The 27,062-nt window shown below is 43.4% G+C and overlaps 1 protein-coding gene and 2 pseudogenes across 2 annotated transcripts in view; 2 read left to right on the plus strand and 1 right to left on the minus strand.

Moving 5' to 3' along the window:
- parp12a (poly (ADP-ribose) polymerase family, member 12a) overlaps positions 1-27,062 on the minus strand; it is a 71,867-nt gene that overhangs the window by 24,000 nt on the left and 20,805 nt on the right. For both annotated transcript variants that reach the window (XM_072261346.1, XM_072261347.1), the window contains exons 2-4: positions 21,076-21,211; positions 9,659-9,962; positions 3,928-4,029 (exon numbers count right to left, since the gene is read on the minus strand). In XM_072261346.1, coding sequence (XP_072117447.1) covers positions 3,928-4,029; positions 9,659-9,962; positions 21,076-21,211 — 542 coding nt within the window. The remainder of the gene's footprint in view (positions 1-3,927; positions 4,030-9,658; positions 9,963-21,075; positions 21,212-27,062) is intronic.
- On the plus strand, positions 11,403-12,909 carry LOC140199688 (eukaryotic translation initiation factor 4B-like; annotated as a pseudogene).
- LOC140199689 (eukaryotic translation initiation factor 4B-like) lies at positions 13,017-18,433 on the plus strand (annotated as a pseudogene).

Raw genomic sequence — 27,062 nt, forward strand, 5'->3', positions numbered from 1 at the left:
CTTTTTATTGTCATTTCGACCATAAACTGCTGGTACAGTACACAGTAAGAATGAAACAACGTTCCTCCAGGATCATGGTGCTACATGAAACAACACAAAACTACACTAGACTATGTGAGACAGCACAAGGCTACACTAGACTACGTAAAATAACATAAAAACTACACTAGACTACAGATCTACACAGGACCACATAAAGTGCACGTAACAGTGCAAGGCCGTACAATAAATAATAAACAAGACAATAGGCACAGTAGAGGACAAATTACAATATAATAATAAATGATGTAGATGTCAGTCTAGTCTCTGGGTATTAAGGAGTCTGATGGCTTGGGGGAAGAAACTGTTGCACAGTCTGGTCGTCAGAGACTGAATGCTTCCGTACCTTTTGCCAGATGGCAGGAGGGAGAAGAGTTCGTATGAGTTTAGTGCCAATGCATAAACATTGGCACTAAACTCTATAGACTCAGTAATACATTGGAGACACTTAGTGGCACCAACAATTAGATCATTAACAGTCTGAAAACATATATCATGCCACTAGGAATAGAATATGCTACAATGTGTAAGGCAGCAGAAAGCCTTTTGTATCTTGCTGGTTCTTCATAAAAACAGCCTAGGTGACTGACTGAAAGATAAAGCACCAAGGCTCAGCTCTTCAGAAAAGGAAGGGTTATGTTGGTCAATAAATAGAGCATTACCAAAAACAGATAGAAAGACAAAGTAAGAAGTCTTGGCAGATCCTGTCCAGGAGACACCCTTGAATGACTGCAAGAAAATAATTCCCTTCTAATGCTTAGTGAACCTCAGATAAAACGCTGTGCTTCGGACAGGAGTGCAAGATTATGAAACACACTTTAAATTACTCCAGTCTTCTCTAAAGCCACCAAATCCAACCTCGAAGTAAACAGAAGCTGAGCCGAGTCGTGGTTTCACCGTTGCTTGGTTAGCGGAGTTAGAGATTGGAAAAGATTCAGGCTGCCAGTCAGAGTTACTTAACATTGTTCTGCTTCTGTAACTAAGCATGTTGTCAGTAATCAGTAATCTGATCTCAGGCATTAAGCTTATCTTATTTTTATCTTACTTAGAGATACATGCTCTTCTACACCCTGGTCACCAATTGACCGACTAATCCGAGTGTCTTGACCACTATTACGGAGTTCTTAGGGGAGTATCAGTTATCCCAACACATTCAGTTCCTTCACTGGACCGGAACTATGATGGCAAGTATAAGTGGCAGCTGAAGCTCTCCCATATCTTTAGTCTTAGCAACTAAAAAGAAACTCAGGACATAAAATTTATTAAGAAATATACAGTTTCCTGCAGTGAGTTACTCTGGTGTTACACTGCTCAAGAGAACAATTCTGGGATGCAGAATTTTTTCTTTATTTTACTTTTTAATAGATCTGTATGGTGACAAAAGGCCACATTTATTGCCCCTCCCTAATGGTCCTTGAGAAAGTAGAAATGAACTACTGCAACTCCTGTGATGAAGGTACACCCATTGCTGTTGGATAGGGACTTCCAGGACTTAAACCCAATGGCAATGAAGGAAAGAAACAATGACTTCAAGTCAGGAGCGTCACTCAGGGGAATCAGCAGGCAACGTGTTCCTGCTCTTGTTCTTCTTGGTGGTCGAGGTAGTGGTTTAGAGAAGCCCATTTTGTTAACGATATGAACTTCAACCTCTGCATCCAGTGTTAGAGGATGCACATGTTCTGGGAAGTGGATGTGATGCCAAGAAACCAGGGTGCTTTACCCTGAATGGTGTTGAGTTTGAGTGTTGCTGAGCCGCCCTCATCTTGACAAGTGAAGGCTATTTGATCCTGCTCCCGACCTGTGCAATATAGATGACAACAATGCTTTGGGGTATTAAAAGGTGAATTACCCACCACAAGATAACCACCCTCTGACCTTTCTTTATCTGCCTACTCTAGATGAGTTTAATGAGAAGACAATGTAGATGGCGGGGCTTGGTAATGGTAGTGTCATTAAAGGTTAACGGGAACTTGCAAGACGGTCTCTTCTTTTCATCCACCACTCTACCTTCATCAACTTGTTTTGTCACTTCAAGTCCACAAGGCACAACCTCCCCCTCACAAAGCATTGCTGACTCTCCCTAATCAGTGCTTTTGATGCACTTACCACTCTGTGTAAAACCCTAGCTCTGACCTATCCCCTATACTTTCTTCCAATCACCTTAAAATGATGTCCTCTCATAATAGGCTTTGGCACCCTGGAAAAAAGCTACTCACTCTTGAATCTATTTATTCATCCTATCATCTTGTATACCTCTAACAAGTCACCTCTTATCCTCCTTCACTGCAGAGAGAAACCCCAGCTTGCACAACCTTTCCTCATAAAACATGTGGCAGCATCCTATCAGTTCTGCACTCTTTCTAAAGCTTCCACATCCTCACTGTTGGTGTATTTTTCACATTTAACTGAGACAAAGCTAGGACCAATCCTAATGCCAATTTATATACAGTGGGGACAGAATGATTAGTATTGGATCAGGTTGATTCTCAGATGCAGGTAAAATCTGGTTTTAAAACCTTACTAGATAATGCAACTGAACACAATACTGCACGTGTGGTCTAACCAGAGTTGTATAGAACTGCAACATTACCTTGTGGTTCTTGAAATCAAACCCTTACCTAACGAAAGCCATACACATTCTGAACCACTCCATCAACTTGCATGGCAACTCTGAGAGATCAATGGATGTGAACTGCAAGATCCCTGTTCCTCTACACCACTAAGAATCCTGCCATTAACCTTGTACTTTGCCTTCAAGTTCAACCTTCCGAAGTGTATCACTTCACATTTCTCCATATTGAACTCTATCTGCCACTTTTCTGCCCAGCTCTGGATTCTATCAATATCCCATTATAATCTCCGACAACCTTGTACACCATCCAGAATATGACCAAACTTTGTGTCATCAGCAAACTTATTAACCCACCCTTCTACTTCCTCGTCTAAGTCATTTATAAAAACCACACAGATCCATCCAGAACACCACTGGTCACTGACCTACAGGCAGAATACACTCCATCTACTACCATCCTCTGTCTTCTGTGGGCAAGCCAATTCCAAATCCAGACTTGGTGAAAGTTGAAGTGTGGATTGTAAGAAGGTAGTTGAAGACAGTGTAAGTAAAGATTGTAACATCAGCACCAAAAAGATACCAGAATATGACACTAAGGCATACAGGTAGACAGCAGAATTCAGTGTTGTTAATTTGATTTTGTTTCAGAATCCTTGTTTTAGTGCCAGTTGTTCTCTTGAGTGTTTACTGTATTATTTATAATTCAGAATTGAATTACAAGTCTCCACCGTGCTCCCACCCTATCTTTATGTCCATTCACTTCAACAGCACCAAATTTCAAAGCCAACTTTTAACAGACCCATGAATGTCCAGTTTCCACACTCAGGAGTATTCCTCTAATCTCACTGTTGGAATCAGTATTTTTGGCATTTAACTGAGACAAGGCTAGAACAAATCCTAAAGCCAATTTATATCAAGCTTGTTTTAATATTTATTCATTTACGGGATGTGGGCATTGCCAGCTAAGCCAGCATTTATTGCCCATCCCTAGTTGCCCTTGAGAAGGTGGCAATGTGCTGCTGTCTTGAACTGCTGCAGTCCCTGAGGTGTAGGCTCACCCACAGTGGGGAGAGAATGCCCAGTATTGGATCAGAGTGGTTTTCACACGCAGGTAAACTCAGTTTTTAAATGTGAACTGGATGCTATTCTTGCCCAAAAACATTTCTGTTAAATTGGAAGTACAAAAGTAAGGTTTGGAAAAGGACCATACACATAAATGCAAAGCTTGGGTTCCATTGGAAAACATGCTGCATTTATGGTGTGAGCATCATTACTTTTCCAACTCCGGAGACAAGATCCTGCTACATTTCCAGTACCTTTAAAGCTGCAGTTGCTCCTGATGAAGTAGAGACAAATCTCTTCATTGTCCATGTCCCCAGTGGAACTGCTGGAAGATAGTCGGGACACAGGTCTCTTCTCTGAGGGTTGGAAATCATAGCAGGTGAAAAGTCAATCTCACGCATTCAGCTGAGTCCCCATCTACAATAATCAGTGATTCTAAAAATGTACAGGAATACTTTAATAACCCATTTACCAAACTCAGTCAGATAAGGAAACCCATTTGAGTGAAAGCCATTGTATTACTGTGCCTGTACTCATTCTTTCATGACCTTACATCTACATAAGAGCATAAGAAATAGGAGCAGGAGTAGGCCAGCTGGCCTATTGAACCTGCTCCGCCAATCAATAAAATTGTGGCTGACCTGACCATTGGCTCATCTCCACCTACCTGCTGTTTCCCCTTAATCATTAATTCCACTACTATGCAATAATCTATCCAACCTTGTCTTAAATATATTAACTGAGGTAGCCTCCACTGCTTCATTGAGCAGAGAATTCCACAGATTCACCATCCTCTGGGAAAAGCAGTTCCTCCTCATCCCAGTTCTAAATCTACTCCCCTGAATCTTGAGAATACATCCCCTAGTTCCATTCTCACCTACCAGTGAAAACAACGTTCCTGCCTCTATCTTATCTATCCCTTTCATAACTTTATATGTTTCTATAAGATCGCCTCTCATTCTTCTGAATTCCAGCGAGTACAGTCCCAGGCAACTCAATCCCTCCTCATGGTCTAACCCCCTCATCTCTGGTATCAACCTGTTGAACCTCCTCTCACTGCCTCCAAAGCCAGTATATCCTTCCTCAAGTAAGGAGACCAGAACTGTACGCAGTGCTCCAGATGCGGCCTCACCAGTACCCTATCCAGTTGCAGCATAACCTCCCTGCTCTTAAATTTAATCCCTCAACGTGAAGGGATTTTCCCAACGTGAAGCAAGGAATCATCTATCGCCAAGAAACATTTCTTTTGGGGTGTTATTGTCGATTCTGCTTCTGCCACCTCTGCACAGAGTCCATTCTAGATCACAACAATAAATACCATTTTTACTCATCTCTCCTCTGATTTCTTTATAGCAAATACATTAAATCTATGGGAACCAACTCTTCTGCTGTGGTAAGAGCTCCCCTGAAGCACTTCTGCCCTGAGAGGAAAAAATGAGCACAGCCTCACCAGCTTCCCTTGAGTCGTTTTCCCAGCGTAGAGGAGTACAACATTAGAGGGCATAAGCTTAAGGTGAGAGCCGAAAGATTTAAAGGGGACGAGAGGGGCAACTTTTCATTTTTACACAGGAGGTAGTGGGCATGTGGAATGAGTTACCAGAAGAAATGATAGTTTCAGTACAATTTTTATGTTTAAAAGGCATTTAGAGAGATACATGGCTAGGAAAGGCTTAAAGGGATAGGAGCCACGTGCAGTCAAATGGGACCTGCAAAGGTAGACATCTTGGTCAGCAAGCTTTCTCACAGGTAGAGATCAGGGCCTTTCAAGACTTTTGGTGGGCTTCAATCATCATGAGTAGTTGCTCATTTGGCTGAGGAAACATGAGATTTTAAATGAACTTGGAGTCTTTGTGGGCTCTCCGTGGGCTTCAATCACAATGATCTATTGGATACTTGGCAAAGGCCATTAAAAAGAAGTTGGGTTTACGTTGAGCGGCCTTCAAGCACATAGGAGGGAGATTGAAAATCTGGCTGAGTGCTGCTACAGAAACAGCCTCTTACTTGATGTCAGCAAGACCAAGGAGCTGATTATCGACTTGAGGAGGAGGAAACCGGAGGCCCATGATCCAGTCCTCATCGGAGGATCAGAGGTGGGCATGGTCAGCAACTTTAAATTCCTCAGTGTTATAATTTCAGAGGCCCTGTCCTAGACCCAGCATGCAAGTGCAATTACAAAGAAAGCATGGCAGTGCCTCTACTTCCTTAGGAGTTTGTGAAGATTCAGCATGACATCTGAAACTCTTGACAAATTTCTAGATGTGTAGTGGAGAGTATATTGACTGGCTGCATCACAGCCCGGAATGGAAACACCAATGCCCTTGAATGGAAATTTCTACAAAAAGTCGTGTTTACAGCCCAGTCCATCACGGGCAAAGCCCCTCCCACCATTGAGCACATCTACGTGAAACATTGTCACAGGAGAGCAGCATCCAACGTCCGTGACCCCCACCACCCAGGTCGTACTTTCTTCTCATTGCTGCCATCAGGAAGAAAGTACAGTAACCTCAGGACTCAAATCACCAGGGTCGGGAAGAGTTATTACCCTCAGTCATCAGGCTCTTAAACCAAAGGGGACTACTTCACTTGCCCCATCACTGAAATGTTCCCACAACCTATGGACTCGCTTTCAAGGAATCTTCATCTCATGTTCTCAATATTTATTGCCCATTTGATTAATAATATTTATTTTATTTTATATTTGTTGTCTTTTGCACACTGGTTGAACATCCAAGTTGGTGCTGGCTTCCATTGTTTCTATTTTGGTAATATTCTATAATGGATTTATTGAGTATGCCACAAGAAAACAAATCACAGGGTTGTATATGTACTTGGGTAATAAATTTACTTTGAACTTGAGAGTGCAGGAGAGATTATGAAAGTCTCCAGAATAAATAAAAAGGCAAAACATTTTGAAAGGGTTAAAAATTTAACTTCTGGGGTCGTGGAGGAAAAATTGAAAAGAGCGATGTATACAGAACTGAAGGTGTTATATTTGAATGCACGTCATATACGAAATAAAGTAGATGTTCTTATAGCGCCGTTAGGGGTTGGCAGGTACAGTTCCTATAAAAAGTATTCACCCCCCCCCGGAAGATTTCAGGTATTATTGTTTTACAGCTTTGAATCACAATGGATTGAATTTAGCTTTTTTGACACTGATCAACAGAAAAAAACTTTCGTGTCAACATGAAAACAAACCTCTACAAAATGATCTGAATTAATTACAAATATAAAACACAAAATAATTGTTTGCATAAGTATTCACCCCCTTCGTCAGTATTTAATAGATGCACCTTAGGCAGCAATTACAGCCTTGAGTCTGTGTGGATAGGTCCCTATCAGCTTTGCACATCTGGACACTGCAATTTTTCCCCGTTCTTCTTTACAAAGCTGCTCAAGCTCTGTCAGATTGCATGGGGATTGTGAGTGAACAGCCCTTTTCAAGTACAGCCACAAATTCTCAATGGGATTGAGATCTGGACTCTGACTTGGCCACTCCAGGACATTAACTTTGTTGTTTTTAAGCCTTTCCTGTTTAGCTTTGGCTTTATGCTTGGGGTCATTGTCTTGCTGGAAAACAAACCTTCTCCCAAGTCGCAGTTCCCTTGCGGGCTGCATCAGGCTTTCCTCTAGGATTTCCCAGTATTTTGCTGCATTCATTTTACCCTCTACCTTCACAAGCCTTCTGGGAACTGCTGCAGTGAAGCAGCCCCAGAGCATGATGCAGCCACCACCATGGTTCACAGTAAGGATGGTCTGATTTTGATGATATGTGGTGCTTGGCTTATGCCAAACATAGTGTTTAGTCTGATGGCCAAAAAGCTCAATTTTGGTTTCATCAGACCATAGAACCTTCTTCCACCTGACCTCAGAGTCTCCCAGTGCCTTCTGGCAAACTCTAGCCAAGATTTCCTGTGAGTTTTTTTCAGCAGTGGCTTTCTCTTTGCCACTCTCCCATAAAGCTGCAACTGGGTGAAACACCCAGGCAACAGTTGTTGTATGTGCAGTCTCCCCCATCTCAGCCACTGAAGCTTGCAACTCCTCCAGAGTTGTCATAGGTCTCTTGGTGGCCTCCCTCACTAGCCCCCTTCTTGCCCAGTCACTCAGTTTTTGAGGATCTGCTCTAGGCAGATTTGCAGCAGTGCCATATTCTTTCCATTTCTTGTTGATTGACAACTGTACTCCAAGGGATATCCAGCTACTTGGAATTTTCTTGTATTCATCTCCTGACTTGTGCTTTTCAATAACCTTTTCACAGAGTTGTTTGGAGAGTTATTTTGTCTTCATGGTGTAGTTTTTGCCAGGACGCTGACTCACGAACAGTTGGACCTTCCAGATACAGGTGTATTTTACTACAATCAATTGAAACATTGTGGCTGCACATGCTGATCTCCATTTAACTAATTATGTGAATTCTAAAACCAATTAGCTGCACCAGTGATGATTTGGTGTGTCATATTAAAGAGGGTGAATACTTATGCAATCAATTATTTTGTGTTTTATATTTGTAATTAATTTAAATCACTTTGTAGAGTTCTGTTTTCATTTTGATATGGGAGAGTCTTTTTCTGTGGATCAGTGGCAAAAAAGCCAAATTAAATCCACCGTGATTCAATGTTGTAAAACAATAAAACCTGAAAACTTCCAAGGGGGTGAATATTTTTTATAGGCACTGGATATGCAGAGCTAGATTAGGGATAGCCAACGTGGCTTTATTAGAGGCAGTTATATCTAACTGATCCTAGCATTTTAAATGAGGTTACCAAGAACGTTGATGAAGGGAAGGTAGTGGATGTTGTCTAGAAGAACTTTAGCAAGGCCTTTGATAAAATCCTGCAGTGGAGGCTGGTCCAACTGGTAAAGTCGCTTGGCATTCAGGATGAACTAAATTCAATGTTGGCTTAGTGGGAGAAGCCAGAGAGTGGTAGTGGATAGTTGCCTCTCTGACTGGAGGCCTGCGGTGTGCATCAGGAATCAGTGCTGGTTCCACTGTTGTTTATCATCCATATTAATGGTTTAGATGGAAATGTAGTAAACTGGATCAGCAAATTTGGGGATGACAATTAAGGCTGGAGGTGTAGTGGACAGTGAGGAAGTGATCTCCACCTGCAAGCTGATCTCCAAAATGCTTGCAAAGTGATCTCCACCTGCTGAGAAAATGGCTGATGGCATTTAATGTAGACAAGTGTGAGGTTTTGCACTCTGGGAAGACAAACCAGTATAAAACTGGTTTGAGGGAATGAGGTGTGCAATAGGTCAAAGGGACCTGGAAATACAGCTCCATAATTCCTTGAAAGTGGCATCATAGGTAGAAAGTGCCTTAAAGAGAGCTTTTAGCACATTGGCTGGGATGTTACGCTAAGACATTGGTGAGGCCAAATTTAGAATATTGTGTGTAGTTCTGATCAACTACCTACAGGAAATATATCAATAAGCCTGAAAGAGTGTAGGGAAAATTTACATGAACATTGCCATGACTTGAAGGTCTGAGTTACAGGAATAGGCTGAATAAGAACTTTATCCCCTCGAAAATTGGAGAATGAGGGGAGATCTTACAAAGGTATAGAATTATGAGCAGTACAGATGGGGTGAATGCCTACAGGCTTTTTTCTCTCATGTTGAGTGAGATTAGAACTAGAGGTCAGAGGTTAAGGGTGAAAGGTGAAAAATTTATGGAGAACCTGAGGGGGAATTTCTTCTCTCTGTGGGTGGTGAGAGCCCAAGTGGTGGATACAGGTTGTGTTGTAACGTTTAAAAGAAGTCTGGGGTGGTATGGAGGGCTATGGTCTGGATACACATAAATGGGTCTCAGTAGAAAACCTGGCATGTACAGTACTAGGTAGGCCAAAGGGCCTGTTTCTGTGCTCTATGACTCTCTGACTGTTGTAGTCCTATGAGATCAAAGTCAACATTCTGTTAGTCTACCCAATTATTTGATGTTTCCTTGAACAATTTTTAGAAGTGTTTTACTGTGTTTGCACAGACCTTTCACAGCGGCAGTGCTGGCGGCATGATGATTATGTTCACTTGCATCATCTTTGCAGTCGCTGTAAGTTCTGATGTTGTATATATTCTGGTATATTTGAGGCAGGCGCATGATCAGGTCTAAGCTCAGATTTTCCAAGACAGAGGAGTTATTGCTGTCTTTGAAATTATGAGAGTGTTTACAGCTTAACCCAAACTTGCAGGTGCCCTGGACAAAGTGAAGGCAGACATGAAGCTTGGTGCAGGAATGCTTGAAAGTACAGCTGCCATACTGCCCGAGGCCCTTGTTGTAGAACACACAAATCTGCAAGAGATAATTCAGAAACATGAGTCTGAATAATGCAACCATCACACTGCATACACCCGGAATATGTGCCGGCAATTCCCATAAGCGTGCATTACAAGTGTCTATATTATTGCTGTAGTCAGCTGACAACACAATTAGCTTAAGTGTGTTCAGAATCAGAATCAGGTTTATTATCACCCGCATGTGACGTGAAATTTGTTAACTTAGCAGCAGCAGTTCAATGCAATACATAATATAGAAAAAAATGATAAATGAAATAATAATAAGTAAATCAATTACAAGATACGTATATTGAATCGATTTTAAAAATGTGCAAAAAACAGAAATACTGTATATTAAAAAAAAGTGAGGTAGTGTCCAAAGCTTCAATGTCCATTTAGGAATTGGATGGCAGAGGGGAAGAAGCTGTTCCTGAATCGCTGAGTGTGTGCCTTCAGGCTTCTGTACCTCCTATCCGATGGTAACAGTGAGAAAAGGGCCGGCCCTGGGTGCTGGAGGTTCTTAATAATGGATGCTGCCTTTCTGAGATACCACTCCCTGAAGATGTCCTGGGTACTTTGTAGGCTAGTACCCAAGATGGAGCTGACTAGATTACAACCTTCTGCAGCTTCTTTCGTTTCTCTGCAGTAGCCCCTCCATACCAGACAGTGATGCAGCCTGTCAGAATGCTCTCTGTGGTACATCTACAGAAGTTTTTGAGTGTATTTGTTGACATGCCAAATCTCTTCAAACTCCTAATGAATTATAGCTGCTGTCTGGCCTTCTTCATGACTACATCAATGTGTTGGGACCAGGTTAGATCCTCAGAGATCTTGACACCCAGGAACTTGAAGCTGCTCACTCTCTCCACTTCTGATCCCTCCATGAGGATTGGTATGTGTTCCTTTGTCTTACCCTTCCTGAAGTCCACAATCAGCTCTTTCGTCTTACTGACATTGAGTGCCAGATGATTGGCACATCTCACTGCTGTATGCCCTCTCGTCACCACCTGAGATTCTACCAACAATGGTTGTATCGTCAGCAAATTTGTAGATGGTATTTGAGCTATGCCTAGCCATACAGTCATGTGTATACAGAGAGTAGAGCAGTGGGCTAAGCACGCACTCTTGAGGTGTGCCAGTGTTGATTGTCAGCAAGGAGGATGTTATCACCAATCTGCACAGATTGTGGTCTTCCAGTTAGGAAATCGAGGATCCAATTGCAGAGGGAGGTACAGACGCCCAGGTTCTGCAACTTCTCAATCAGGATTGTGGGAATGATGGTATGAAATGCTGAGCTATAGTCGATGACAGCATCCTGACATGGGTGTTTGTGTTGTCCAGGTGGTCTAAAGCTGTGTGAAGAGCCATTGAGATTGTGTCTGCCGTTGACCTATTGTGGTGATAGGCAAACTGCAATGGGTCCAGGTCCTTGCTGAGGCAGGAGTTCAGTCTAATCATGATAAACCTCTCAAAGCGTTTCATCACTGTAGATGTGAGTGCTACCGGGCAATAGTCAATAAGGCACATCACATTATTTTTCTTAGCCACTGGTATAATTGTTGCCTTCCATTCCAGAGGCAGAAGCTCATACTGATAACTGCAGGTATTTTCCTTAAGATGGGTAGAATTCAAATGCAGGTGGGAAGTTCTGTCCAATATTCTGACAGATATTTATACTTCAACCAGCATTGTACAGTAATGTGCCTGGCCATTATCATATTGCCGTTTGAGGGAATTTGATCTGTGTATTTTTATTTCCGTGGGAGACAGTAATATGCAGAGAAGCAGGATCGTTATACAAGATGCTATCAGAATGGTTTGCTTCCGTGCAGTAACAATTCCATTATTCTTTGATTACAATGGTGATTACGCTTCATTGATTCTTTTGTGACATCCTGAGGTTGTTAAAGGTGCAAGTTTTTCTCAGATCCACCATTGCCTCAGAGACCAGGGTGCAACCCTAACCTCAGGTGTTGTCTATGAGGAGGCTGCATGTCCTCCCTGGTTTCCTTCCACATCACAAAGATGTACGAGTTGGCAGGTTAACCAGCCAGGTTAAATAGCTCCTACATGAGTGTTAGAAATGGAGGAACTTGAGATATGTGGGATTAGTGGAGGATGAGAGGAAATGGGTGCTTGATGGTCAGCACACTCAAAGGGCCTGTACTATGATTTGTTCAGACAAAGCAGCCCATTTGACCAACATCCCATGCACCACCTGAAACACACGTTCTCTCCGCCACTAGTACACTGTGGCAATGGCAGGCACCGTCTGCAAAATGCACTGTAATTACTCACCCAGGTTATTCTGACCTGACGTCTTCAGGGAAGAAAAAACAGAAAGAGGGGAAAGACCCTTACCTTAATTGACTTTCTGGTAGAGGATGGAGGAGGGAATACCCAGGCTAAATTCCCTCAAAGCCAGTAAGTTGGGCAGATGAGATAGATGACTTGGATACAGAAGCTTCCGCTGCTTGGCCTGGTGGTGATTTTATGAGCCTGTCATTAATAGGGCATTGCTGCCAACAGCACCTTGAGTAGCGCATGCACCACATATTGATATGGAACGTATCCTAAGCAGCCACCGTACACAGCCTTTCTAAGCAATTTGCCTTACGATGTGTGAAGAGTCCACCCGCAAGCAATAAGTCCCAGTGCTGTGTGTTGCCAAGGGAGTCCAGCAACCAGGATAGCTGCTTGATGATGTGGAATCACTGATGAATGCTTTAAGTCTCATTGAAGAAATGTTGCAGAACTGAAGAATGAGGGTGGATATTGCTGATAAAGCTCAGGAAAAAGAAGGGGAATCGGGGAGGGGAGGAGATTGGGATAGAGTTTGTGATGTCGAGATGAAGTACAATAGGAGAGCTCAGCCAGCAACCAATACCAATAATTATCTGTCAAGAAGGCTGGAGGACTCAATTGGGATCATTCGTGATTGGGTTGGTCCACAGTGGGACTGAGGTAGGTACAGGGAATGATGGTTTCAGAGGCCATGGTTATGATAGAAACAGTCGGTGTGTATTTAGCAGTGGGATCAGGAGGGACATTAATAACGATAAGTGGAGTGATGATTATCGGGGTGGTGGCAATCACCACAGTGACCATTACAGTGATGGATTTGACTGTTCTGACAGGAGAGATTACGAGTGAAGTGATCATGGCTCAAGAGATTAAGTGAGACAGGAAGATAGAAGAACACACACAAAATACTGGAGGAACTCAGCAGGCCAGGTAGCAGCTATGGAAAAGAGTAAACAGTCAATGTTTCGTGCTGAGACCCTTCTTCAGGACTGAGAAGAGAGGGGGAAGATGCCAGAATAAAAAGGTGGGGGGGAAGGGGGAAGAGGTTAGCTGGATTTAATAGGTGAAGCCAGGTGGGTGGGGAAGATCAAAGGCTGGAGAAGAAAGAATCTGATAGGAGAGAAGAGTGGACTATAGGAGAAAGGGAAGGAGGTGGGGACCCAGGACAAGTAATAAACAGTTGAGAAGAAGTGAAGGGTCAGAGTGGGAAATAGAGGAAGGGAGGCGGCAGCATTTCTTCACCAGGAGAAAGCGATATTCATGCCATCAGATTGGAGGATACCCAGATGGAATACAAGATGCTGCTTGCCCACCCCGTGCCATGGATTGACATGTTGGAAAGAGAATGGGAATCGGAATTAAAATGTTTGGCCACTGGGAAGGCCCACTTGTGGCAGATGGTGTGGAGGTGCTCGACAAAGCGGCCCCCCCAATTTATGACGGGTCTCACCAATGTACAGGAGGCTACAGCAGGAGCACCAGACATAATAGACGACCCCAGCAGATCTGCAAGTGAAGTGTTGTCTCCCCTGGCAGGACTGTTTGGGGCCTGAATAGAGGTGAGGGAGGAGGTATATGGGTAAGTGGAGTACTTTGGCTGCCTGCAGGGAGAAGAGTCTCGAGGGAGATTAGTGGGGAGGGATGAATGGACAAGGGAATTGCAGAGGGAGTGAGCCCTATGCAAAGCTGAGAGAGGGAGGTTCAGTGGTAGAGTCCCTTTGGAGATGGCAGAAGATACAGAGGCTGATGGGGTGGTAAGTAAGGACAAGAGGAACTCTATCACTATTATGATTGGATTAGATTAGATTATGAGAACACTCAGTCCTCGTTTATTGTCATTTAGAAATGCATGCATGGCGATGGGAAGATGGGGTAAATGTAGATGTTTGGGAAATAGAGGAGATGCCGGTGAGGGCAGTGTTGATAGAGGAAGGGAAACCCTGTTCTTTAAAGGAGAAGGACATCTCTCATGCCCTGGAATGAAAAACCGTGTCCTAGGAACAAATGCTGTCATGTGGGGGGTTAGTTTATTTGTCAGTCATCGAAAGCTTCTTCTACCGTGCCAATCATCGATTGGCCTGTTTGAAGGATGCAGCTGCTCTTTCCCATTGGTTGCCTTGTGCGCAAGGCACCAGTGTCCGGTTTCAGGTACCTCGGGGGTATAAGAATAGCACATGCAGAAGACTCAGTCTCTTTCTTTCATTCCCAGGGCCCACTTCAGGCTGAGGCCATGACCAACCCACAAACCTGTTTCCTTGTAACATTTGGCACTGCGAGCAGGGTCTGACAATTGAATGGAAGATGAATATCTTTAGAAGGTTACTTAAGAGAGAGAACCCTCCCCCCCACTGTATGATCAACGCTGAGTCCCGGGGTGGACCGACAACAGTGCGGGATTTGGGGGTCTCACCAATCTCCTCATCCCGTAGTTTGGTCAGCCCAGTTAGATTCTCCGGGGCTGAAACAGGACACATCATGTCCACACGTAATACATTAGGATTTCCCAGGAGAAAGGATAGCCGGAGGAATGCATTCTGGCTATTTGCAGCCATTGTAAGCCATCAGTACAAGACAATCGCAGGCCTTAAGACTGCAGTGGAGATGCTGCATCAGAAGTGTACCACTACGGGGGAAGTCGTCCGGCAGCCCAGAACTGGGCCACAGAGCTAGAGGACAAGCATACAGAGATAGCCGGTCGGCCAATGAAGGTACAACAATTCGAGGCTGCCCGGTGGGCTAATTAGCAGCTGGATCCCATTAAGGTCTGCGCCTTGATGCGGCAGGGCGATGATCCCACTGCATGAATGGGGGATGGGAGTGTCTGGCTGGATGTTGAAAATGGGGAAGAGAGGGTAGAGTGGTCCTAGGGGTCTTCCTCTCCCCAGTGCACCCGAAACAACACAGGCTAGGCCGGTGATCTTGCGGTCCCATTCCCAACATGGAGGGTGGGGGTGGGGGAAGTGTCCTCCCAGGAGGAGGGTCAGGAATGTGTGGGGCGTGGTACAACAGGCCCCTTCATGAAAACAGGGAATTCTCCATGAGGGAATTGGCGAGATTAGGGGATACGTACAGACAGAGGCCTGGAGAGTCTCTGGCCATGTAGTTGTTGAGGAAATGGGATGAGGGGAGTATTAGAGTGAGCCTATCTGGTACAGAGATGGGCATTTTAGGGAGCCTATCGTCCTAACACGTGATCAATAATGCCCTGGAGGGCGCGGCTCAGTTCTCCTGAGTATAATGCATTATTGTGGGATTGGGAGGCAGTGGTGGTCAGGGTCAGGTACCTTTCCCTCTTCGAATGGACTTAAAACCCTGGCAGAGTGGAGCACAGTAGAGTGAGGGATTAGAGCCCTTCACCATGGGCTCTGATTATGGGTTTATACGGTGATAGTGACAGCTTGTAGAGGATTCTAAACTAATCCCTGTTATGATGGGACATCTGGCTATGGAAGGGGTGGTGCTGTCTTTAGTAGGACCAGCAGTCAGACATCCCATAAATGCAGCCAGGCAGTTGTTGGCTTTGGAGTGTGTACGAGGTGCCAGGTACAGAAGTTGGATAAGCAGGTGGGAAATTGGGGATCCTGCATGATCCATAAGGAAATGTTTTTTGGTGTTGCTCAAATCTGGCTTCCCAAAGGAGAAGGAAAATGGGGCTCCCACTCCCACTCTCTATTCAATGTTTACTGCCAGAGGAGAGGCCAGGATGCTGGTAAGGGGGAAGGGCCATTGAAGTCCTCTCCGGATAAGGGCACCTTTTGTCCTCTACTGGATTTTCGCATTCCATTCAGGATTCCCTCTTATCCCTTGCTAGAGGTTCTGCAAAAGACACTAGCGGACTTTTAGTAGCTGCAATTGTTGGGGGGAGGGAATAGTTAATGTCTTCACACCTCAGCCCCAGAGGGAGGGGGACATTTGGCCAGCATCCCTCTCCCCTTTAAATAAAGTGTGAATGAATTGAGTGTAGGAGAAATGTTGCATGAGGTGTGACGATGCATCAGTTTGCTTGAGTGTGTATATGACGGAGGGTTTTGCCTTTAAGACCATAAGGCCGTAAGATAAACAGTTTAGAAAGTTTGTGAACTCTGTGGAATTCTCTCTGTTTCTGCATAAAACAGACCTAAAGTGTGATCAGATCTTCACGCAAGTCCTAAAACTAAATAAAGAGAACCCAATTAAATAAATAACACAGAAAATGTTATACTTGTTCATTTATTTATTGAGAAAAATGATCCAATATTGTGAACCTCTGGGCTAAAGCCTTCTTAGAAAGCTATTTGGAGTCAGGTGTTCCAAGTCAATGAGATGAGATTGGAGGTGTGGGTTGTAGAGGTGCCCTGCCTTATATATAAAAAAATACAAAGTCAGGTTACTGACAGAGCCTGCTCTTCTCAACAAAGCTCTGTTTATGCGCCTCATGCATCAATAAAAACAACTTTCAGAGGACTTTAGAAGAAGAATTGTAGAGATGCATCAAGCTGGAAAAGGTGACAAAAGCATTTCTAAAGACCTGAGTGTTCATCAGTCCACGGTAAGAGAAATTGTCCACAAATGGAGGAAATTCAGTACTGTTGCTACTCTCCCTAGGAGTGGGCATTCTGCAAAGTTCACACCATTAGCACAACGTGTAATGTTGAAGGAGATGAAAAAGAACCCAAGGGTCACAGCAAAAGACCTGCAGAAATCGCTAGGACTTGCTCAAGTCTCTGTTCATGTGTCTACTATAAGAAAAACACTGAACAAGAATGGTGTTTGTGGAAGGATACCACAGAAGAAACGTTGTTCTCCAAAAAAAAACATTGCTGCACATCTCAAGTTTGCAAAAGACCACCTTGATGTTCTACAATGCTTCTAGGACAATGTTCTCTGGACAGATGAGACAAAAGTTGAACTTTTTGGCAGAAATGCACATTTCTAAGTTTGGAGGGAAAAGGGCACTGACACCAAAACCTCATCCCAAGTGTGAAGCATGGTGGAAGGAGCATCATGGTTTGGGGCTGCTTTGTGCCTCATGGTTTGGACAGCCTGCAATCGTTGAGGGAATAATGAATTCAGAATTGTATCAAGATAAGTTACAGGAGAATGTCAGGGTAACAGTCTGTCACCTGAAGCTTAATAGAACTTGAATAATGCAACAGGACAATGATTCGAAAGACAAGAGTAAATCAACAATGGAATGGTTTAAAAAGAAGAAAATATGTGTTTTGGAATAGCCGAGTCCTGTAGAAATGCTGTGGAAGGGCCTGAAGCAAGCAGTTCATGCAAGGAAGCCCACCAACATCCCAGAGTTGAAGCAGTTTTTTTGTAAGGAGGAATGGCCTAAAATTCTTCCAAGCCATGTGCAGGACTGATCAACAGTTACTGGAAACGTTTGTCGTTTGTTAGAAGTTACTGCTGTATGGGGGGGTCGGGGGGGGGGTCACAACAGTTTACTGAGAGTAGTTTCACATATTTTTTTCAACAAATACATCTCCGCCATTTCTTCATGGCTAGTCCAATTTTCCTCTCAGCCCCAATCTCCTACCTTCTCCCCATATCCCTTCATGCCCTGTCCAATCAAGAATCTCTCAACCTCTGTCTTAAATATACAGAATAACTTGGCCTCCACAGCTGCCTGTGGCAAATAATTCCACAGATACACCACTCTCTGGCTAAAGAAGTTCCTCCTCGTTTCCATTCTCAAAGGGCGCCCCTCTATTTTGAGGCTGTGATAGAGGACCCATACGAAGGCCTGAATTGAATCTGAAATCTTGCAGCATTCCAAACGAAGAGGTTGTGCGTGCCCCTCCTGCAACATCATCTGGAAGGGCAGCATCCATTTTTGGTGCTGCCAAGCCGGTAAATACAACAACTAAAGAACATGAGGTTGAGGAAAGATTGAAGAAACAGCAGAGGCAAATAGATGATGAAGAAGGGGGGATTAAAGGGGTTAAGCAGCACTAGAAAGGCATCCAAGCTGACACCATGGGGATCAGGTTGAGCATTCAAGGATTGTCAGCGACTCTCCACAGCCAACTGTTACCTGTGCACCTGCAGGTCGAGCTACAGTCAGAACAGAGTGAAAAATTATTGGACAGCGAAGTGTTCAGCAAAGAAGTGGACCCACACTCACCAGTGTCCAAATCTTCTAAACCAGACCAGTTCCAAAAGGTCGTACCTGCCCCTCCAACTAAAGAAAATGCCTGAACAAAGTGAAATAAGAACAAGAACACTGAGACCGAGGCCACAGTGTCAACTTCACCAAATAGTGCACCATCAAATAAACCCCTAGGACACCCAGTGGCAAAACTGGGCCAGTTCCACCAACTGATAAAGTAGAAACATCATGCAAAGAATGCCGAAGAGTCAACAGTGCTACGAACTGCGGACAGAAAGATGGCATAAACAAAGACCAAAGGACAGAACTAGGGAGGAAAGACAAAAAACGCCATGATTCAAAACCTATAACTGAGCCAAGGAAATACTCAGAATTGCCCACTCCTAAATTCACTTCTGCTAGCAAATATGCTGCCTTGATGATTGATTCTGATGAAGGAGGAGACAGTACAGACTAAAGTTTTGTTTGAGAAACACACACCCACATCCCCTTTTCGGAGAACTGAAAGAATGAATTTCAATTAAAATGTGACTCTCAACAGCTTACATCTCTTGGAACCTTTCCTTGCATGCTGCTGCCACCAATATGAAACCTATGGCGTTTCCATCTACTACTTTATATGTTGCTATCAGGCTTTTGAGAAAACATTCTGTGCTGTAGGTAGAATGGGATTTTACATTTCAATATCTACATTTTTTTTTAAACAGCAAAAACCTTGTAAGGAGGTATATTTGTTTTCTTGTCACCTCTTCATAACCAAATTGGTTAACCTGCTACTGGACTAATCTTGAAATGTGACAACAGTCTGATGATATTGCTGAACTCCCAACAATTTATTTTTCTCCCCATGTATTTGGGAGGGTTATGCCATTGCTGCACAGCTGATTTGCTGGCACTTCAGGTGAGAGCGTTGTTAGGGCCAAATATACTAATACATCCATCTATGAACAAATGTGTATTGGAGTTAGTGGCCAATAGATGTGGTTTGTTTGGTTTGAAAACGTGACACTATCTGAAAAGGAAAACACTCTTTGTGTTAGCCCGTCTGCATAGCAGACTCATACATTGCTATGAGAAAATGGCTGATCTCTTTAAGATTAAGATCTGAACACACCATCTTATTGATGTCTGATATCAATCACAGACTACTTGAAACATTTTAGTTTGCACATCTTTTTCATCTGATCTGTTTAAAATACTTTCCAGTAAACAATGGAAACTGCCAACTCCAGGTTTATTCAATTGTGACACTGTTTTGATTGTGCACAAAGATTTGCATACAAACAGATTTCTGAACAATGAAGAGCAATTTGTGCTGTTGTTTTTTATAAGATGAATTCATGTAAGACTAACGTTGCAAGCTAATTGTTTGTGCTTTTTAACAAGCTAGTGTATTTTTGCACAGTATGTGGTGGTTTATCAACACTTACTGACCCAAAGCGGTACAGTGGTTAAACGAACCTTTCTCATTTTTCGCTGGCTAAGTACTAGCACATTACCCACGTGATGTAATCGTGCAATCATTGATTGGTTTAGTTTACCTAAGGAACTTTTCTTATCTCAACTATAAAAGTGATGGAATTTTTTCAGAGGCACCATATTTTTATCTTCCCATTCTTTGCTGTTCATTCACTTCTGCTTTGTTTCTCAGCTCTTTGTTTAGTTTGATTAGTATTTGCACGTTTGTTTGTACTTTAAAATAAATGATAGTTAAAATTAAGTCTGCTTGCCATTTTTGACTCCCAGAAAATAAACATGGATTCAAAAGAGCCAATCAAAAATTAAGTTTTCTACTGGAAAGTGAACTAGACGTTGCATGTCAGATATTTGAACATATTGGATCAGGTTTCTTTTTTGTTTTCACTGCTTGCATATGCAGATTAAGTATATAAGGTTATCTGATATTTCTAAAGGTCTTTCGGACTGCAAGCTGAAGTCCTAAATATTTGTAAGACTGCCATAAAGAATTGTTTTGATATGTAAATGCCTGACCCTAGACAATCTGCTGATTGTACTGGTACAGTTTTTATCTGTACCCCTTACACCTTTGGAAATATGTCCGTTCCTTCATTGTTGCTGTGTCTAAATCCTGGAACTCCCAATGCCACAACACTGTGGAAATGTGCTCTTCAGAAGGACTGTAGTAGTTCAAAGCAGCAGCTTATCACCATCTTCTCAAAGGCAGGGGAACGGAGTTGGCAACGCATGCTACTTTTGACCGGAAAACCAGATAAGTGAATAAATAATATGTGAGGAAACTTTCCACGGGGTTTCACAAGCATGAGAACAAGCAGAATTTTCACACTGAATCGAATGCTGAAATAGTTGACCAAGTGTTCCCCACCCTCCTCGCCCCAAAAGACCTTGAGGTTGACACGAGAGGAAGATAGGCTGAGGGGCGACATCCCAGTATCTCTGGTTTAGAAAGCTGAGGTAAGGGAGCAGAAATAAAGAATGACCAAGAAGATAAAACTGGAGATTGCAGAGATCTGGGATATATCAGGCTGGAGGCGATGACAGAGTAAAAGAGAATACAGGAAAAAGAGAAAATACACTATGGAGAGCTAACAGACAAGGAACCTGGGGCTAAATTAAGCCCAAGTAAGCCTTTCAACATTCATTAGATCATATGTCACGGTCTGCCTCCTCGGCTCACGCATCAGGAGTTAAGACGACTTTGGAGTGCAATGGTAATACATCAATGGAACCGGAGGCGTGACAAAGCTCCTACCTCAGGCAACAGGGATGAATCATTCTGCAGCAGAATCTGGCGCAATTCCACCTCTTTCAGATGGTGAAGTTTGTGAGCGCGCAGTACAGCAGAGTTGTGGCGAGAATGGATGTCGTGCGAGAAATTGCAGGTGTTTCTGTAAAAGAAAGCAAAGAATCAGACAAGAAAATGTTAAATATGTCTTGCAGTGTACATTTACACAAAAAAACTGGAGGCAGCTGCTTGGTTGAGGGAGTTCTCTTCAAGAGATAAGAGACTTTTTATCCCTGAGATGCAGTTTACGAAAGCAAGTACGAGCCCCCAGTCACCATCGGTGAAGAGGGCATCCTTAAGCTAGGGAGTAGCTGACCAAACCAAGAACTACAGAAGTCTTTGAATTTAAGTGATACCATGTGCCTAACAAGAGAATAGAAGGAAAAAATAGTAAGAAGAGACCAATTGTCCTCTTGAGCTTGTATCATCATTCAATGTGATCAGGAATAATCCAATCTTGGACTCAACAGTACTTTCCTCCTGTTTCACCTGCCCTTAACTCCCTTGCAAGTTAAATTCCTGTCACTCTTTGCCTTGAATATATTCAATGCCTGTATCTACACAGCTTTCTGGTGTGGAGAATTTTTAAAGAGTCGTAATTGACAGTCAGGCTCCTCCCTATCTCCATCTAAAACAGGAACCCCCTTATTTCATGCACGTTTTCAAAAAAAAAGTTCAAAGTAAATTTATTGTCAAAGTACATTTATGTCACTGTATGCAGCCCTGAAGTTCTTTTTCTTGTGGGGATTCACAGTAAATCCAAGAAACACAACAGAATCAATGAAAGGCCGCACCCAACAGGACGGACAAGCAACCAATGTGTAAAAGACCACAAACTGTGTAAACACAAAAAGAAAAATAATAATAATAATAGATAAATAAGCAACAAATATTGTGAACATGAAATGAAGTCTCTGAAAATGAGTCCATCGGTTCAGGGATTGGGTAAGTGAAGTTGTCCGCTCTGATTCAAGAGCCTAATGGCTGGGGGGTAATAACGTTTCCTGAACCTGGTGGTACAGGTCCTGAAGCTCCTGTACCACCTTCCTTATGGCAACAGCAATAGGAGACCATGGTCTGGATGGTGGGAGTTCTTGAAGATGGGTGCTGCTTTCCTATGACAGATGTGCTCAATGGTGGAGAAGCTTTGGCTGCGATGGATTGGGCTATATTCACTCCTTTCTGAAGGATATTCTGTTCAAGAGAATTAGTGTTTCCGTACCGAGCCGTGATGCAACCAGTCAATATGCCCACCATCACACTATAAAGTCTGTCATAATTTTAGATGGCATGCTGAATCTTTGCAAACCTCTAAGAAAGCAGGGGTGCTGCTGTGCTTTGTTCGTCATGGTACTTACCAGCTGGACCCAGGGCGGATCCTCCGAAATGTTAACACCAAGGAATTTAAAGTTGTTGCATCTCTCCATCTCTGATCCCCAAATGAGGACTGGCTCATGGACCTCCTTTTGCTCCTCCTGAAGTCAATAATAAGCTCCTTGGTCTTTCGGGCATTGAATGAGAGGTTATTGTTGGGGCACCACTCAGTGAGATTTTCAATTTCCCTTCTATAGTACATGCTGAGTTGTCTCCACCTTTCATTTGAAAGGACCAGGTATGCCACTGCCCACCCTGACAGTCTCCAATGCACTTGAATTTACAGTCACCTTCGGGCATGCAAGATCAGTCTTCTGAAGAGTGAATCCACTGGAAGCATTGGGCCCAGATGGTGTCCTGGCCATGTCCTTAGATTGTGTGCAGATCAGCTGGCAGGGGCATCTGGAGACATTTTAACCTCTCCCTGCTTCAGGCTGTGGTTCCCTCCTACTTTAATACCATTATCATTCCAATACCCAAGAAACACAAGATAATGTGCTTTCATAATGACTGCCCACTGGCTGCAACATCCACGTCATGAAGTACTTCAAGAGGCTGGAGCATCAACTCCAGCTTTCTAGACAACTTCGATCTTTGCCCACTCACTTACCCTATCGATATCTCTGTAGACTCTCCAAATCCTCTGCACAATCTGCTTTCATACTGAATTTGGGGTCATCAGCAAACTTACATATGCTACACTTTGTCCCCTCTTCCAAATCATTAATGTGCACCATGAAAATTGCTGGTCCAGCACTAACCCCTGTAGCACTCTGCTCTCCACTCACCGCCAACCATAAAACACCTGTCTATTCCAATTTGTTAGTACTATGTTAAAAGCCAATATCCCTAAATCAGCATCACAGAGGAAAAGTCATAGAGTTGTAAAAGTACAGGAACAGACCATTCTGCCCATCGTGTCCATGCTGAACCATTTAAACTGCCTACTCCTATTGACCTGCACCTGGACCACAGCCCTCCATGCTCTTACCATCCATGTAACTATCCAAACTTCACTTAAAAGGTTAAAATAGAGCTTGCATCCACCATTTGTTTTGGCAGTACGTTCCACACTCTCACAATTCTCTGAGTGAAGAAGTTGCCCATCATGTCTACCTTAAACCTTTCACCCTTAACCTATTCCCCCTAGTTGTAGTCCCACCAACCATAGTGGAAAAAGCCTGCTTGCATTTTCCCTATATATACTCATTATAATTTTGTCTACCTCTATCAAATCTCCCCTCAAGCTTCAATGCTCCAAGGAATAAAATCATAATCTATTCAGTCTTTCCTTATAATTCAGGTCCTCCAGACCCAGCAACATCCTTGTAAATTTTCTCTGTACTCTTTCAGCCTTATTCACATCTTTCCTGTAGATAGGTGATCAAAACTGCACACCAAATTAGGCCTCACCAACGTCTTACACAACAACTTCAACATAACATCCCAACTACCATTCTCAATACTTTGATTTTATGAAGGCCGATATGCCAAAAGTTTTCTTTACAACCCTATCTACCTGTGCCATCACTTTCAATGAACCAAGGACCTGTATTCCCAGATCCCTCTGTCCTACCACACTCTTCACTGCCCTGACGTTCACAATGTAAGACCGACCCCGGCTGATCCTACCAAGGTGCAACACCTCACACTTGTCTGCACTAAATTTCATCTGCCATTTTTCCAGCTGGTCCAGATCTCTCTGCAATGACTGATAGTCTTTATTGTTGTCCACAGCACACCCAATCTTGGTGTCAACTGCAAATTTACTGATCCAGTGTTACAAGGTAACAGGTTTACGGGTTTGGTCAGTGAGAGAGAAGACATGATTATGAATAAGCACATTAAAATATTTATTTACAGAAAACACTAAAAGATTCAATCAAACATCTAAGTCACCCTAAGTTACAGAACTATGATACTGTGGAAGTCAAATCCGGATAAAGTCACTCAGAGACCGTATATGTACAAACTCTTTATTCAAAGCACCCGGGGCTTACTCAGTTAGTCGCTCAAACAGGAACAGTCTGTCTGTGACTGTTCCTGCCCGATCCACCAACTAACTCACAATCCCCTTGTAGAAGAGATACATTCATTCAGATACCCCCCACCCCCAACACATACCTAGCTGGAGTCAGGCTTTATCTGTTGCTTGACAGTACTGAAAGACAAATTACAGAATAGGCATAATGGCCTAAATGCTCAAAACAGACTGGAGCTGTCCAATCTCTATGCATGACTGCACAAGGAGATAAGCACCCTGAAACCCTAGCTAGCTACCTTCAAGAAGAAATATTGCTCAGTATTGAATAACAAAATTAGCACTCAGGTTGGAGGTAAGATGAAGCCACACTCAGGTTGGAGGAACAACACTTTATATTCCGTCTGGGTAGCCTCAACCTGATGGCATGAACACTGACTTCTCTAACTTCCGTTAATGCCCCACATCCCCTTCATACCCCATCCGTTATTTATTTATTATTATATATATATATATAATTTTTTTTCTCTCTCTCCTTTTTCTCCCTCTGTCCCTCTCACTATACTCCTCGCCCATCCTCTGGGCTTCCCCCTCCCCCTTTCTTTCTCCCTAGGCTTCCCATTCCATGATCCTCTCATATCCCTTTTGACAATCACCTGTCCAGCTCTTGGCTCCATCCGTCCCCTTCCTGTCTTCTCCTATCATTTTGGATCTCCCCCTCCTCCTCCCACTTTCAAATCTCTTACTATCTCTTCTTTCAGTTAGTCCTGACGAAGGGTCTCGGCCCGAAACGTCGACTGTACCTCTTCCTAGAGATGCTGCCTGGCCTGCTGCGTTCACCAGCATTTTTATGTGTGTTGCTTGAACAAAATTAGCACATCTGTTTCTTAAAGTCAAATCTGAGTAAAACTCAGAAGACCAGCTTCTTATCGTCACCACAGTTTACTGCGCATTCTCCTGCAGGAACTTGAGACTCAGTTGTCAAAGGGGAAGCATGTCACCCTCTGATAAGTGGGACTGACTTAGTCAGGATACAGCCATATATTTATACATACTAAGCCCCATACATTACTATCGTAAGATGTTATTAGAACTAGTATGCCCACCAAGTCTGTTGGAGCAAAACTTAATTACTTCGATAAGACAGTCCACTAAATCGAAGTTTTAATTACAGACATATGTTCATCCCTGTCTTTGTGAGTGTGTTCTCCCTTTTGCTAAACAATGAGGGTACTTAGCTCAATACATGGGAAACCATAAGTCAGGATGTGTGCGACCGATAAGCAGACCCTAACCGCCAGAGCATAACATAGTCAGGGAGACACCTGCAAGGTCATTAGTCTGAAATTTGCCTCATGCAGGATTACTCAGAGCAGAATAAACAGACCTTTGTACGCAATTTTAACCCATTCGTTACACGAGTCCAAGAATCATTTTTTATGTCCCCAATACCCATCAGCGGTTTCTTTCAGAAAAACAGGTTGCTATTGTTTAACGAAGTGTTAACCCTTTTACATACTTTATCAGTACTAAACATCCAGAAAACTTCAAACAGGTACCTCATTAAGTCTCCCCAAGTTAAACATGTACAAAACTAAACATTCAACTTAGCTAAGAGTGCACGTAGGCCCTCCTATATCTGCAGCACTTTGCCAACGGTTCTTCAGCACTGGTTGCAACCTCAGTGTGAAGAGGAGCCCCTGGAGACAAAGGAAAAGCCCCCGAGGCACCCAAATCCGAACAGCAGTGCCATGGCACACAAGGCATCCAATGGGAAAGAGCTGCTGCATCCTTTGAATGGGACAATCGATGACCGGCACAGCAGAAACGGCTTTCGACTGACTAGTAAATTAACCCTTCACATTACCTTCCACCCCTCGAAAGACGTGACACCATAACAATCCGGCACCCAGACTAGTACGACCCCTGCAAACGCCCCATTAAACTACAAACGTTTGTACATATAAAACACTAAAGTACAATACCCAGTACTGTAAACCCAAATAGTCACTCCTTAGTATACTACAGTAGTCCACCAGCCTTCCCCCGAAGCATGGAGCTGGTCCCTCACTTAACGTTATCCACCGACTGTCAGATGTGATCAGCCAGGTGAGTGATGTTCCCCAACTCGTCAGGAATGTAGGTGCAGCATTCTTGACCGATAACATAAGTGCCTCCTTTCTTTGCAAAAGGTATTCTAACGCCATTCATTTCAGTTCCTGGAACAGTTTGGGCATACCGTACTGGGAAAGGCCATCATCTACAACCTTTCTTGCTCAGTGATAGTCCTCTTACTACACTGACCAGCACAAGTAGGGTGCTCATCCCAGACCACAGCAGCCATACCACCTCACAGGATAGGCGTGGGAGCTGCATATCCAGTAAGTGCCATTCCGAGTTTAGGGAATGCCAACCACAGCACCATTCAGCATAGACGGTCGCCCAGGATACTGTTCCTTCTCACTGACTGGTTGCACGTGTGCTTATCATGACACCTACACCAGCATACCTTTCCCATCCCTGCCAGATGGGGCATTACTTTAAGAGTTGGGACCTTCCAGTTCAAGAAATAAGTCTATAGGGCAGGGATCCCCAACCT

This window comes from Mobula birostris, chromosome 6, assembly GCF_030028105.1.
Source record: "Mobula birostris isolate sMobBir1 chromosome 6, sMobBir1.hap1, whole genome shotgun sequence".
In the NCBI taxonomy this organism is placed as follows: domain Eukaryota; kingdom Metazoa; phylum Chordata; class Chondrichthyes; order Myliobatiformes; family Myliobatidae; genus Mobula; species Mobula birostris.